General features: G+C 38.6%; 1 protein-coding gene across 1 annotated transcript in view; it reads right to left on the bottom strand.

The window, feature by feature from the left end:
* The window catches only part of LOC136569854 (coiled-coil domain-containing protein 171-like), a 36,530-nt gene that overhangs the window by 9,267 nt on the left and 13,943 nt on the right, over positions 1-13,320 (bottom strand). The window contains exons 8-10 of the mRNA XM_066570211.1: positions 12,598-12,771; positions 12,000-12,145; positions 10,385-10,439 (exon numbers count right to left, since the gene is read on the bottom strand). Coding sequence (XP_066426308.1) covers positions 10,385-10,439; positions 12,000-12,145; positions 12,598-12,771 — 375 coding nt within the window. The remainder of the gene's footprint in view (positions 1-10,384; positions 10,440-11,999; positions 12,146-12,597; positions 12,772-13,320) is intronic.

The raw sequence follows: 13,320 nt of genomic DNA, 5'->3' as shown, positions 1-13,320 counted from the left end.
AGAATGTGTCGATTGGAGACAGAGTGTACATTCTGTTGGATATCCCATGGGGGGCACACGTCCATTGATGATCCAAAACCTTTTTTCTCTGGTGTCACAACGGAGAATGTGTCGGTTGGAGACAGAATGTACATTTTGTCACATACCCCATGGGGGGACATGTCCATTGATGATTCAAAACCTGCCTTCTCTGGTATCAGAATGGAGAGTGTGTCGGTTGGAGACAGAGGGTACATTCTGTCAAGTGCCCCATGGGAGGACATGTCTATTGATGATCCAAAACCTGTTCTGCTTGGTGTCACACTGGAGAATGTGTCGGTTGGAGACAGAGGGTACATTCTGTCAGATATCCCATGGGAGGACATGTCCACTGATGATCCAAAACCTGTTCTGTCTGGCGTCACAATGGACATGGGTATGTTGCTTGCAGACAAACTGTAACTTCTGTCGGATATCCTGTGGGAGGATATGTCCACTGATGATCCAACACCTGTTCTGTCTGGTGTCACACTGGATGATGTGTCGGTGGTATACAGAGTGTGCGTTCTGCATGGTACCACACTGGAGGGTACAGGCACAGTTCTGTCTGGTGCCACAGTGGATGTTGTGTCGGTTCCAGAAACAGTATAGGTTCTGAGTCTAAGCTCTCCCCTGTGTGCTGGAATAAAAAAAATAGAAAAACAAATCAAGAGCAAATCTACGTTTCCTGTTAAATACCTCTCACAAGGGTATGTATGTGAAGTACTTATAACTGTTTGCTTCTTAAGTGCTCATTTGAAACACACGGCACCTGATTATAGATACTAATCTTTAATAGACAAAGGACATTAGCACAAGTATCCTGCCCTCAGAAGGGTTGGAAAACAATGGCACTTTATTTGAAGTGCTACACAATACTTACAGAGATCTTTTATCCCTCATCATTATAATTCCAAGGCTGTGTTTTTTAATCAAGTAAACAAACTTATTCTACAGTCTCCCTGTCACTGTTATTGGGGAACACTTGCCCTGTTGGCCACAGAAGGGATTTATTTGTTTTTGGATATATTTCACTATTAATTGAAATCAACACTTAATGTTCTTCAAATATTAGTCAAGCATATTGTTGCAGGCAACATTTTAATGAAATTACTGTAATATTCCAGTATGTTACAATAATCTGACAAGTTAAAAGTTCACATAACTAAAATACTGAGTATCAAACCATTTTTGCATAGAAAAGGCACTTTCTTTACCAAATAGCATGTGTGGGGTTGAACTAACGTGTTTTTGTAAACTTTGTCCTAAGTTACATAATGTGATTTATAATATAAGTTTCATATTGTTATTATTTTAAACTGCATGATTTGTAATATTTAGTTACAACTATTACTTGTGTAAGCAAAGACACATGACAAGGAGAGCATTTGTACTGGGATATGTGCATTCCTTGGCTATGTAGTAATGTTGGCAAGTGATGCTCAGTTGATTAAAGTCAGGTAAGAATCGCTACTACTCCTGTAAAAAATTAGTTTCTGGGAGACATCGCTGCTTGGTGTATTATAGACACTTCCAGATAAGTAAACACTGTCAGTATGCTTTTCTGTTTTGCCTGTACTGATATCTCCATTCTTTCATGTCTGCCATCATCTCAGTAGCTGGAAAATTCTCTTTTGTGGCATATGTTGGTTTTGCATGGGTTTTTTTTTGGTCAGGAGGGAAGAAGCCAGCCATGTAAGTGATATTTCTGTGAGGAGGTGCTAAAAGCTTCCTCCATGCTAAGCAAAACCAATTGCTGTCTCCCTCTGAGAATAGGCACACTGCTAAGTCAATTACAAAAGCTTGTATTGCCTCTATGATAATTTATTTATGAAAGACAAAACCTTGGGAACTCTCTTTTTCTTCCTCGGAGAGGTGGGTAGGTGCCACGGTCTTCCTGCTCCAGGGCTGGCCATGTGGCCAGGACAGCGCAGCCAAGATGGGCACAGCCAGGCTGGCGCCATGTGGTGCGGCTGTCTCAGTGTGGCTCACAATGAGCTTTATTTGCTTAGCCGCTTTTAGCCAGCCATGCTGCCAACAGAAGAGCCAGAAGTAGTGGCAGTGGATTTTTTTCCCCTTTTTGGTGCACCACATGAGGAGAGGCACTGAGTGGAGCCGGCAGCTGGCGCGTCCCGCATGGCGCCGGTGGGAGCCGTGTGATCAGTGTGAGGGGCATGGCGAGCAATTGCCCAGGGTGAAGCCTGCATAGGATCAACCTTTCAACGCTGCAGAGGTCTATAAAACTTTTCAATTGATAGAACTTGGGAACAAATGAACTTACGAACACTAATTCTCTCCTGAGTCAGAGAAAAGGAAAAGGGGAAGACATGCGAGGAGAGCAACATGGCGACACTAAGGTTGGTGCAGAAGAGGGAGGGGGAGGAGGAGGTGCTCTGGGCCTCAAAGCTGAAATTCTCCTGCAAGCTGTGGTGAGGACTATAACACAACAATCTATTTCCTTGTAATTCATTAAGTGCGTGGGGGAATACAGAAATCACCTGCAGCCTGTGAGAAAAAGGTGCTCATCCTGGAACGTGTGGATGCTGAGAAGCTGTGATCAAGTGAAAGACTTGAAAGAGAGAGAGAAGCCTTGCTTCCAGAGATAGAAGAAAAACACTTTTGCTTTCATACTAGAACAGCTTATCCTTAAAACAAAACCCCATGAACCAAATGGCCCATGAAAAAACAGTTGTGGGAAGACTTCTTTGCCCTTGGGAGTGACTCATGTTGCAGCAAATTTGGGCGGGGCTGCTACTCGTGAAAATTAGAACGACATTGGAAAAGTTCACAGAGAACTGTCTCCTGTGGAAGAGACTCCATGGCATAGCAAAAAAACACCTCTCCCTAAGCAGACTGAAGAAAGACTTTTAGAAGTGACAAACTGACTAAAAGCCCCATGTTTTGTCTCCCTCTGTTGTTGGTCGGAAGGAAAGAAGGGCTATGGAAGGGTTTTAAATCTCATGATTCTTTTTAAATTTCATTAATAGATTTTTCTTTATATATTTTAAAGTTTTGAGCCTGTTTTGCCTTTGAAGTCTTTTACTTCTAATCCTTATCTCAGCCCATGAGCTTTTTAATTGTTCTTTCCCCCTCCTCTACTCAACTGTGGCAGAGGAGAATAAGTAAAGGATTTTTTGTAGGTGCACTGGCTTTTAACACACTGTAGGTGCATTGGCTTTTAGCCAATGTCAAACCCATGACACTATCAGATTTTACTTTACTTACTATCACTGTAAGAACATTCACATGTCTCAAAGCAAATAAACCATTCACTACTAACAGTACTAAGAAAAAGTTACAATTATTTGAGGTCCACATTTACTGAATTCTGTCCTACACTATTTCCAAGAAAAAAAATGCAAGACAGAGGATGACAAGAAAAAAGCCCAGTCTGACAAATTTCTACAACTTAGAGAAAGCAAAGTTTAAAAAGCAAGGAAATGCAAAGAACTGCAATGGTTGCGGTTGCAAGGAAAGGCTATTACAAAAACATTAATGGTTTAAAACAGAAAGAAAGGAAAAAGCCTTTAAAAAATTTAAAATAGTAATGAAAGAAAAAAATGAAAAACCAAATACCCATCCACCTGCCACCAACACTCCCCCAAACCAAAAAAATCCGAACAACCAAGCAACCAAACACAAACAAAAATAAAAATAACCAAGCAAATGGGGACCACTAGAAAAAAAAAAAACAAAAACAACCTACTAAAAATTACAAAAATTTTAATCCCTGTCTTAGCTTTCACCATCCCCTTCCTCTTCTGAAAAATGTCTCTGAACATTTCTGTTTGTGCTAGTTTTAATGCTACATTATGGAATGCTACATTTACAATTAAGTGTTTTGTGCATTTACAATTAAGTGTTGTTGCGTTTGCCTACAGAAGCTGTGCAGCACGAAGGGAGATGCTGGCTGGGAACCCACATCCTGTAATTGCTTGAAAAGCACACTTACCAGCAGGAGCAGGAATAGGAGCAGCAGCTCTACCAGCTGCTTGGGGTGAAATGTGAGGCTGAAGAAGATCTGTTTAGTAAAAAGTTTTAATAAGCAAGGAAATGCACAGAATGGAAATAGTTATGCTTACAAGGAAAGGTGATTACAAAATGTTAATGGTTTAAAACAGAAAGACAGGGAAAAGCCTTTGGTTAAAAAGAAAGAAAGCAAGCAATTAAAAGAAGTAAAAAAAGAAAAAAAATCAAAAATCAAACACCCACCCACACACCTCAACCCCTCCCCAAAACCAAAAAATTCCAATCAACCAAGCATCCAAACCCAAACTAAAACCAAAAAACCCCACAAGGAAATAGGAGCCAATAATAAAAAACACTAGACTAATAATTTTAATCCATGTGTTAGCTTCCACCATCTCCTTTCTCTTCTGAAAACAGTCTCAGAACATTTCTCTTAGCACTAGTTTTAATACTCCCTTATGTTTATATTTAAGTATTGTTTGCCCAGAGAAGCTGTGCAGCATGAAGGGAGATGCTGTCTGGGAATCCACATTCAAGTGACTTTAATTGCTTGAAAGGCACAAAGCACACTTACCCACAGGAACAGGAGCAGCAGCAGGAACAGCAACAGAAGGAGGAGGAGGAGGAGGAAGAGCAGAAGCAGGAGGTGGAGGTGGAGGTGATGGTGGTGGAGGAGGTGGAGGAGGAGGAGCAGAAGTGGGAGCAGGAGGAGGAGGAGGAGGTGGAGGAGGAGGTGGTGAACCACCTGCTTCAGATTCAATGTGGCAGTGTGAAGATTCTGTTTGGAGAAAGTAAATTGTAATAAGCAAGGAAATGCACAATACTGGAATGGTTGTGTTTGCAAGGAAAGGCTGTTACAAAATGTTAATGGCTTCTAACAAAAAGAAAGGGAAAAGTCTATGAAGGAAAGGAAAGGAAATTGCAAGGAAAGGAAAGGAAAGGGAAAGGAAATTTCAAGGAAGGGAAAGGGAATTTCAAGGAAAGGAAATTTCAAGGAAAGGAAATGAAATGTCAAGGAAATTTCAAGGGAAGGATATTTCAAGGAAAGGAAAGGAAATTTCAAAGAAAGGAAAGGAAATTTTAAGAAAGGAAATGTCAAGGAAAGGAAAGGAAATTTCAAGGAAATTTTAGGGAAAGGAAATTTAAGGAAAGGATATTTCAAGGAAATTTCAAGGAAGTTTCAAGGAAAGGAAATTTCAAGACAAGGAAATTGCAAGCAGATTTCAAGGCAAGGAAAGGAAATTTCAAGGCAAGGAAACTAAAGGATATTTTAAAAAAAGGAAAGGAAATGCAACTTCAAGGAAAGGAAAGGAAATTTCAGAGAAATTTTAGGGAAAGGAAAGGAAATTTCAAGGAAGTTTCAAGGAAAGGAAAGTTCAAGAAAAGGAAATTTCAAGGAAAGGCTATTTCAAGGAAATTTTAGGGAAAGGAAAGGAAATTTCAAGGAAAGGACAGAAAATTTCAGGGAAAGGAAAAGATATTTCAAGGAAGTTTCAAGGAAAGGAAATTTCAAGGCAAGGAAAGGAAATTTCAAGGCAAGGAAAGTTCCAGGAAAGGAAAGTTCCAGGAAAGGAGGAAGGATAATAATATTAAAAAAAAACCCCAAAAAACCTCAAAAACCAAACACATACCCACCCACCACCACCACTCCCCAAAACCAAAAGAAATCCAACCAACCAAGCAACATTCAAACTACAACAAAAAAACCCCTAATCAAATAATGACCAATAGAAAAAAAATACAGCACTAATTTTAAGTCCTGTGATAACTTTCATCACCTTCTTTCTCTTCTGATATATGTCTCTGAACATTTCTGTTTGCACTAATTTTATTGCTTCAATATGTTTACAATTAATTGCTGTTGTATTTTCCTACAGAAGCTGTGCAGCATGAAGGGAGATGCTGGCTGGGAACCCACATCCAAGTGACTGTAATTGCTTGCAAAGCACACTTACCATCAGTAGCAGGAGTAAGAGGCACCAAAGCTGCTTGGGATTCAAAGTGAGCCTGTGAAGATTGTCTTCCTGCACGTAATGCTTCAATTCTGGCAGCTGCCAGTGAGTAGAGTTCCCTAAGATGTCTAAACATGTTCTTTAAATAAAAGTAAAAGGAATCATTAGCTACACTTAAATGCCAAATAGCACACATCCACATTTGTTACAAAAGACAGAAATTTTTTTTAGCAGAGAAATCAAATACAGTTTGTAAGCCAGGCAGATTCTTAGTCCCAGGACTTGAACATCAAAAAGGTCTAACACTGGATTTTGTATTTCTTCTAGAATGTTGAATACTAATGTAATTGAGGAGCAGGGAATGAGTCCACACCCTAGTTAGAAGATGCTGTGATGTTTTCAAGTATGCAGTACAGCACTGAGCTCTTGATACAATTTTTTCATTCTATTTAAATACAAGGCTCACTGCAAGTTCAATTTTTGTTCACAAAAAATTGCCACATAGTTTCAAGCTGATGTTCACACTTCCAAGATAAGTCAATTTACTAATCCTTCCACTCCACAGCAAAAAAATTAACTTGCAGTAACAAAAGAAGCATTGTAAACCTACAGACCTCTGAAAACAAATAATCTGATTGCACTAGAACTGGAAAAATGTAGCTGTTTCCATGTATGTAGTGGAATAATGTCCCAATTTTGTTATATTGGTTTAGATTGATGATAAAGTTAGCAGGACAAGAGAGCACAGATGATTTGGCAGTACTGGTCACTTTATATCTACCCCAAGTAGTCTCAACTAACTGTTGAAATTATTGGTCTTCTTTACAATGCATAATCATATTTTATTTGTTATAATTTTTCCCTTCAGATGGTATGAAATTGGACTTTTGAATGTAAACCTGTGGTACAGACAAAAATTAACCTTGTACCACAAACAGGGATTTACAAAGGTTTTTCAGTTTTCCTTTTCAGTTTTCACATTGCTGATCTTCAGAATAGATGTTAACCCAGCTAAAATCAATCAGGTTGTTTCATTGTGGTGCCTAGGAAACAGCAGTGGCAAATTAACCCATATCACATCTTTTTTCATGAGAAAAAAATCTCCAAAATGTCTTGGTTCTGTGGTTCTAGTCCTAAAAGAGGATTCTTGAAGATTATAAGGCCTTTAAATATGCGCATCGCAGACTAACTAAGGCAGTTCTAGAGAATGTGCCTGCAAACAACTCCACTGCTTTCAATGACAAGTGCCCCTAAAATGATTCCTAAATGCTTACCTCACTCAAGATTACAGGATTGCCCTTAATACAGTTTGGCATGGAGTAAAACTAAAATCCATTAGGTGACCTCTGTCTATAAAAAGGCAAATTTTATTATAAAACCTCAATAATGTGCTTGGAAAGGAATCAAACAGGAAGTAGAGATGAGGGCAGAGGAGAGAGAGAGGGAAAAGGGGGAAAGAGAGATGTGAAAAGGGAGAAAGAGGAAAAGGTGTGGAGAAAAGGAAGTTCACAGTGACACAGACTGTGAGCCATTGCTGCTGTTTGTATATGTATTGAGTTGCCAAGTGCACCTGAGGCTGCAGGTGAACAAGAACTTCACAGTTCTGCCCCACCAGCGAGCTCCCCAGCACATACTGTACTATGTTATTTATACCACAAGCACTCTGTGCAAATATGAAATGCAACTTTTCGTGTTTATGATTCTCTTCTGGAGAGAAAGAGGGAAAAGGCTGCAGGTGCTTCTGCAATCATTGTGAGGTCAAAAAAGAATGGGAGTTGAGATGGGACTTAAAAAAAAAAAAAAAGCAGCATCCACTACCAAATTAGAAAATAAGGATTTTAAAGCTGGCGATTGCCACAAATGCCGCCTGTGGAAAGATGCCACCCATGGGACCTTTTGTGCAGCTCTAAAATGGATCATCACTGTACTGGGGAAATATTTGTAATTCAACCGTTTGACAAAAAAATTCATCTGTGCTAATTAAGCTTCATGGGACTCTCAAGGCATTATATATTTCATATTTCCATATTTTAGTGTGGAAACACGATAATGCACACATAATTTATGTCTTTATCATATTGAAATGTATGTATGCATGCAAGAGGGCAACAGTGAGAAATTATAATCTGCCTTTCTTGAATGTTTGATTTTGTGACCCTGATCCTGCAATTGTATTCTGCATTAGAACAGAAAATCTACAATCAATTGGGAGGAATTACTGCAGAAGCTTACACACTGTATGCAATACTTACCCTGTCTAAGTTCCTTGCACTTTACTTGATTACCTACTCTCTCCCTAATTCAGACAGAGAAGCACAATGAAAGAAATATGTACTCACTCTGCCTTTTGCTCTCTCATTAGGAAAAAAATTCTGCTTTAGCACTAATGTATTCTGCACAACTATAAAGACTAAGGGATAGTTTCTGTAGAAGACCAAACTTAAAAACAATAAGGATGCATTGCACTGAATCTGCATTCAGAGCTGAAAATATGGCACATTATTGGTAAATTTCTCTTTTTTTTCCACTCATTGTTTTGTCCTAAAAAAATTAGTATTTTGAAATGTGCAAGTCTTTAAACCTACAGAAGCAAAATAGCTTCTATATTTAAACATTCTAAATAGCAATCTCTTTTAAATGAGGAATGCTCTAAACACCACAGTTAATTCTAGAACCGTGGGTTGAAAAAATCTGATACTGACCAAGAAGGAGCCTGAAAATCTCATCTTTTTTGTTTGTTCGGTTTTGCTTTTTTGTGGGGATCTTAGTTTTGGTTTTGTTTGTGGGGTTTTTTTAATTAGTCTTGTGTATATTAATGGGAAAAAAAGTGAAGGGGATAGAGGGATATTAATTTCCAAATATATATACTTCTGCCCATGTTTGTTTTCCCATCCATTATTTAATACTGTAACTGCAAAACTGAAAGTTGACATCATCTCTGAAATACCATGTGCAAGCGTATACATGGAAATTCTTTCAACTGTTGACTGCAATACTTTTGAAGCTTTTTGCTCTCCACATGCTCAGAGCATAATCTGTCTGCCTGTTGCAGCTCAGATGCAAAAAAGAAAGAAAATTTAAAAAAAAAAAACCAGGATTGGTTTTAGACTCTAACCTGGAATGATCTAGCCTCTGGCCTGTCTCTCATTGCTTCCTCTGAAAGGGTCTTCAGGCTGGGGAGTGGCGCAGCTGCTGCAGCATCTGATGCCACAGCCTCGTCTCTGACCTAAAGGGAAAATACCCCAGCATCAGTGGTAATTCTCCTTCAGACACACCAGCGGGGGTGAACGGTGTCCCCTTGAGCCCATTGAGTGGACTTGCTTTGATCACTGGACCTAACATCCATGGATAAAGTACGACTGATTGAATTTTCATTGCAAATAAATCTCTCATTCACAGTGCTGGGAGAGAATGCTACCAAAAAAAGAAAAAAGCACCCTGCCCTGAAAAGAGAAAGGCCAAGGACATGGCACGACATATCTATTACTGTAAAAACACAGCAGTTGCTGCATGACATTCACTTGCAAAGTTTGAAAGAAGCCAGTATGAAGATGGTGGTGGCACAAAGGAAATTTCTTATCAGCACAGTTTGCTGTAGGTGAACCACGCAGTTTAGGTTCTGTCACTTTCCATGAGCATTAAAGGAAAGAGACTTGAAAAAGATATCTGAAAATAAAGTTAACAACAGTTTTGGTGAATACAGAAACTAAAATAAAGAAGAGATTCCCATTTTGCTAGGAATTAAAGATGTAGTAAGGGAAATGGACACTCTAAGGTAATGAAAACATCTCTTGCTCTGTGCTGCTGTAGATTGAAAGCAGTTATAAAACCACCTACCATTAGAGCTATACTATAATATGAAAATATTCCTTTCTCCTAAATAATTAATATGTATAGCTTTGTTGGACCTTCAAATAGTCTTATACCAGGCCACACTTGTACAAGTCAGAGAGAAAACTTGAGATTATTATTAAATTTAAAATGAGCTTTAAAAAAATACCATGGAAGGTTCTGACCACAGATTATGACTTCCTGCATTTTCTTTTCCTATTAATAATTTTCAGAGGTTAAAGTAGCAGACACAAAGCCAAATGTTTTATGGCCACCAAGTATGTGATCTCTCATTCTTCAGTAGAGGGTTAACCACCACAATTGCTAATTTTTTGTATGTTGCATTAGTCTTGGCAACCAGAAATAGTGCTCAGCGAGGGAAGGCAAGTGAATTTTGTCATAAATTCTACATTTAGAACAAGGTGTGTGTATACTGCAAGCTTGCATTTTATTCCACAATAGTTTTTTAAGATGGTAGAAGTTGAGGGAGGAAACTTCAACTCTAAGGAAAGGAAGTTGCTTTGCAACAACTTTTCTCCTCCCCTGAGAATAAACAGTTCTAAGAGTTTGGCATGTTTGGAACACAAATCAGAGGGAGCACTTCAAATTCATACCTCATTCAGGGCGGCCTCTGCAGCTTTTATATGATTAATGATCAACTCTTCGTCTCTATTATAAAAGAAAAAACAAAACAAAACAAAACAACAATGGAGTAACTTTATAGAACTGAAGCTCTTCCAATGTACAAATTAATCTTCAGCTACTTTATGGTTTTGATGTCTTGTAAAATAATTGTTGATAAACTGTTTAAATTGTTGATAAATTATTGATAAACTCCAATGCAAACCCTAAAAATAGTTCATATTGGTGCATTTGGTGCATTTCCAAATGAAAGATGCTTCTGTTGAGGATAAGCAATTAAAACTGATCTAATTATATGCCTATCAAAACTGTCATGGCTTGGATATAGAGGTCATTAAAAGTCTCTAGCAGGATGGTATTATATTCTTGTATTGGAAAACACTGACAGAATCTGTTTATTTCATCTGCTTTGCTTTTATGTTCCAAAGGGAGAAAAAAAACCCTATTAGTTGTGAAGAGCTGCTAGAACAATGAAGGGAAAGTTATCTTTGTTGGTTTTCAGTTGCTATATACAGAAAGAAAATGCCATTTTTAAAGTCTCTTCACATGAAAATAATCTTTTCTGGATATATGTGTGGCCACAAAGAAGAATGTCCAAAATAGATTGGGGTGATTACAATGGAAAGGGCAAGCATTCTAGAACAAATCCTTCTGCAGGTGACAGCTGCTTGGATCAAATCCTACCAAATAACATTTGTCATTTTAATGAGCTTGTTAAACATTTCATTGAGGATTATACAAATTGCATTATTTCCCTCGTGCATAAAGCCCTTACAGCTTCTCAGACGTTGGTCTTCAGAGGTCAAATGAACCCATGTATGACTAAAATTTTTTTAGATCCTAGCCATGGAACAACAACAATATTCATAATACATGCTTCATACTATGGTAAGTATTAGAAACAAAGTCTGCGAAGCTGTTGTTTTATTTTAATCTCACCATATGGCGTAAGAATTGGTTAGTAATAAGCTCCTTCAAGTCATGGGGGCTCCTTTTGACCACCAGTCTTTTCAAAACCAGTGCCCGAGCCTTTTCTGCCACTCCAGGTGATGGTGCAAGTGGTGTGGGGATTAGGTGTAAATCCAAAACTCCCTGAAATCAGCTGGAAGATCTGTCTTGTACCACAGGAAAGGCGAGATCCAAAATGGGTTTCAGTCCCTTTGGCAGTGAAGACCTGTCCCCTAGCTGATGCTTCTGTATTTACTATAACTAAATGGTATCTGCCTATAACAAGATGGCGTGGAAACACAGAGAACAAACAATCATTTCTTAAATAAACAGAACTTTAAGGATGTGCCAAAGAGATGTTGTCAGATCAGTAAGATCACACAGGTCTTTTGTTTACCAGATATTTCAGCACCCAGAATTTGGAGCACTATTAGGGGATAACTGCATAAAATGTATGACCTAGTATTTTGAACTAACACTTTTGCTTTTAGAAGACTATGTCTGAATTTCAAAAAAAAAGGAGACAGATGTACTTTTCTCTTCTAACCTTACACTTTCCAGGGCTAAAACCTGCCCATGGAAGTAGGAATTTCAGTTTTTATACATTTTAAGTGACATCCCCCAGGCCCCAGGGCTCACATTGCTCCCTGTTGGATGGCACGTTCTGCCTCCTGGAGAGTCTCCTGCAGCCGCTGCTGGTCCTGCTCTGTGTCTTTCAGGAGTCTATTCTGGTGATCCAGAACTTGGTCTCTTCTCCTCAGCTCTTCTGTTGCATTAGAGAGGCTCTGCCAGCAGAGAGCAGAGTTGCTATTTAACCCAAATAAACCTCACTTTATGCCACTGGCTACTGACCAACGTGGAAGACAAATTGATTGCGAAGTAGATTTGGACCACTGCATACTAAAGTTTTATGAATTTCCTAGCAAAAGCATTAATGACTCAGAACCCCCCCCCCCCCCGTCCCCCCCCCCAGTTTTAGAAAACAAAATTATTGTAGGTAAAAAGCCCAAATCAAACCCCCACTGAAGACTTTTTCCTTAATTGTTGAAAATAAAACATCCATAGCTTAAGAAAAAAAATGGAGTCTTTGAAGTGTTTTCTCAGTAGCCTAAAATTCTCAGCAGACTGAGTAGTGTGTGTATTTACTCCTCTTATTTCATTTATACAAGGACTGCACTATTTGGCTTGTTGAACAGAAGGTGAAACTCTGGTGACTGTTCCAGAAGAATAACATTACCATCAGAGGTACATTGGAGACCTGGCTTCTATCTTTGTTGGTACATGAGTGCAATTCCAGTGTATTGCTCAGCTCCTGAACCCGTCGCTGGTGTTCTTGTAAAAGCAATTGTGCCTCATGCTCACGCTGCAAAGCATTTTGTAACTCCTCGTGTACATTGTCTTGGTTGATTCTCTGGAAAGAGAATGAAGTTGTGCCTGATTCTGTAATTATATTCAGTGCTTTCCCTACCACTAAGTGAGTTCCACTTGCAAACCTAGCAAATTCCAAAACAAATGCATGCTTAGGATTAGTATTGAGGTTTTTTTAACATGAAGACAGATCACTGGACAGTAAAATGGCAGACCAGTTAATTACTGTGTTTTTTATAAAGAACATTCATGTAAAGTTTTGGCATTCATAATTCTTGTCAAAGTAACACCCTAGGATGCAAAACTTCAATATTTAGAAGGAAAAATACGCACATCAGTGTTCAAAAACTTAGTGGATAGCTTATTAATCCTTGTAAACACCTTTGTGGACTGTTCTTCTCCTCCAAAAACTGTTCCAGATAGAGGAAATAATTCTTCAAGGAAAGTCGTCATCTACGTTTCAACTACAATCTAAAATGCGGCAAGTTTCATCTAACTGTCCCAAAACACTAAGGGAATAAAACCTGTTAAGAACAAAACTGAAGATGATTAGAGATTTTTGAGTTAAAAAAAAAATCCATTTTACTAGCTA

This window comes from Molothrus aeneus, unplaced genomic scaffold (assembly GCF_037042795.1).
Source record: "Molothrus aeneus isolate 106 unplaced genomic scaffold, BPBGC_Maene_1.0 scaffold_289, whole genome shotgun sequence".
In the NCBI taxonomy this organism is placed as follows: Eukaryota; Metazoa; Chordata; class Aves; order Passeriformes; family Icteridae; genus Molothrus; species Molothrus aeneus.
The sequence above is the reverse complement of the archived record's forward strand: the minus strand, read 5'-3'. Positions and strand labels throughout refer to the sequence as shown.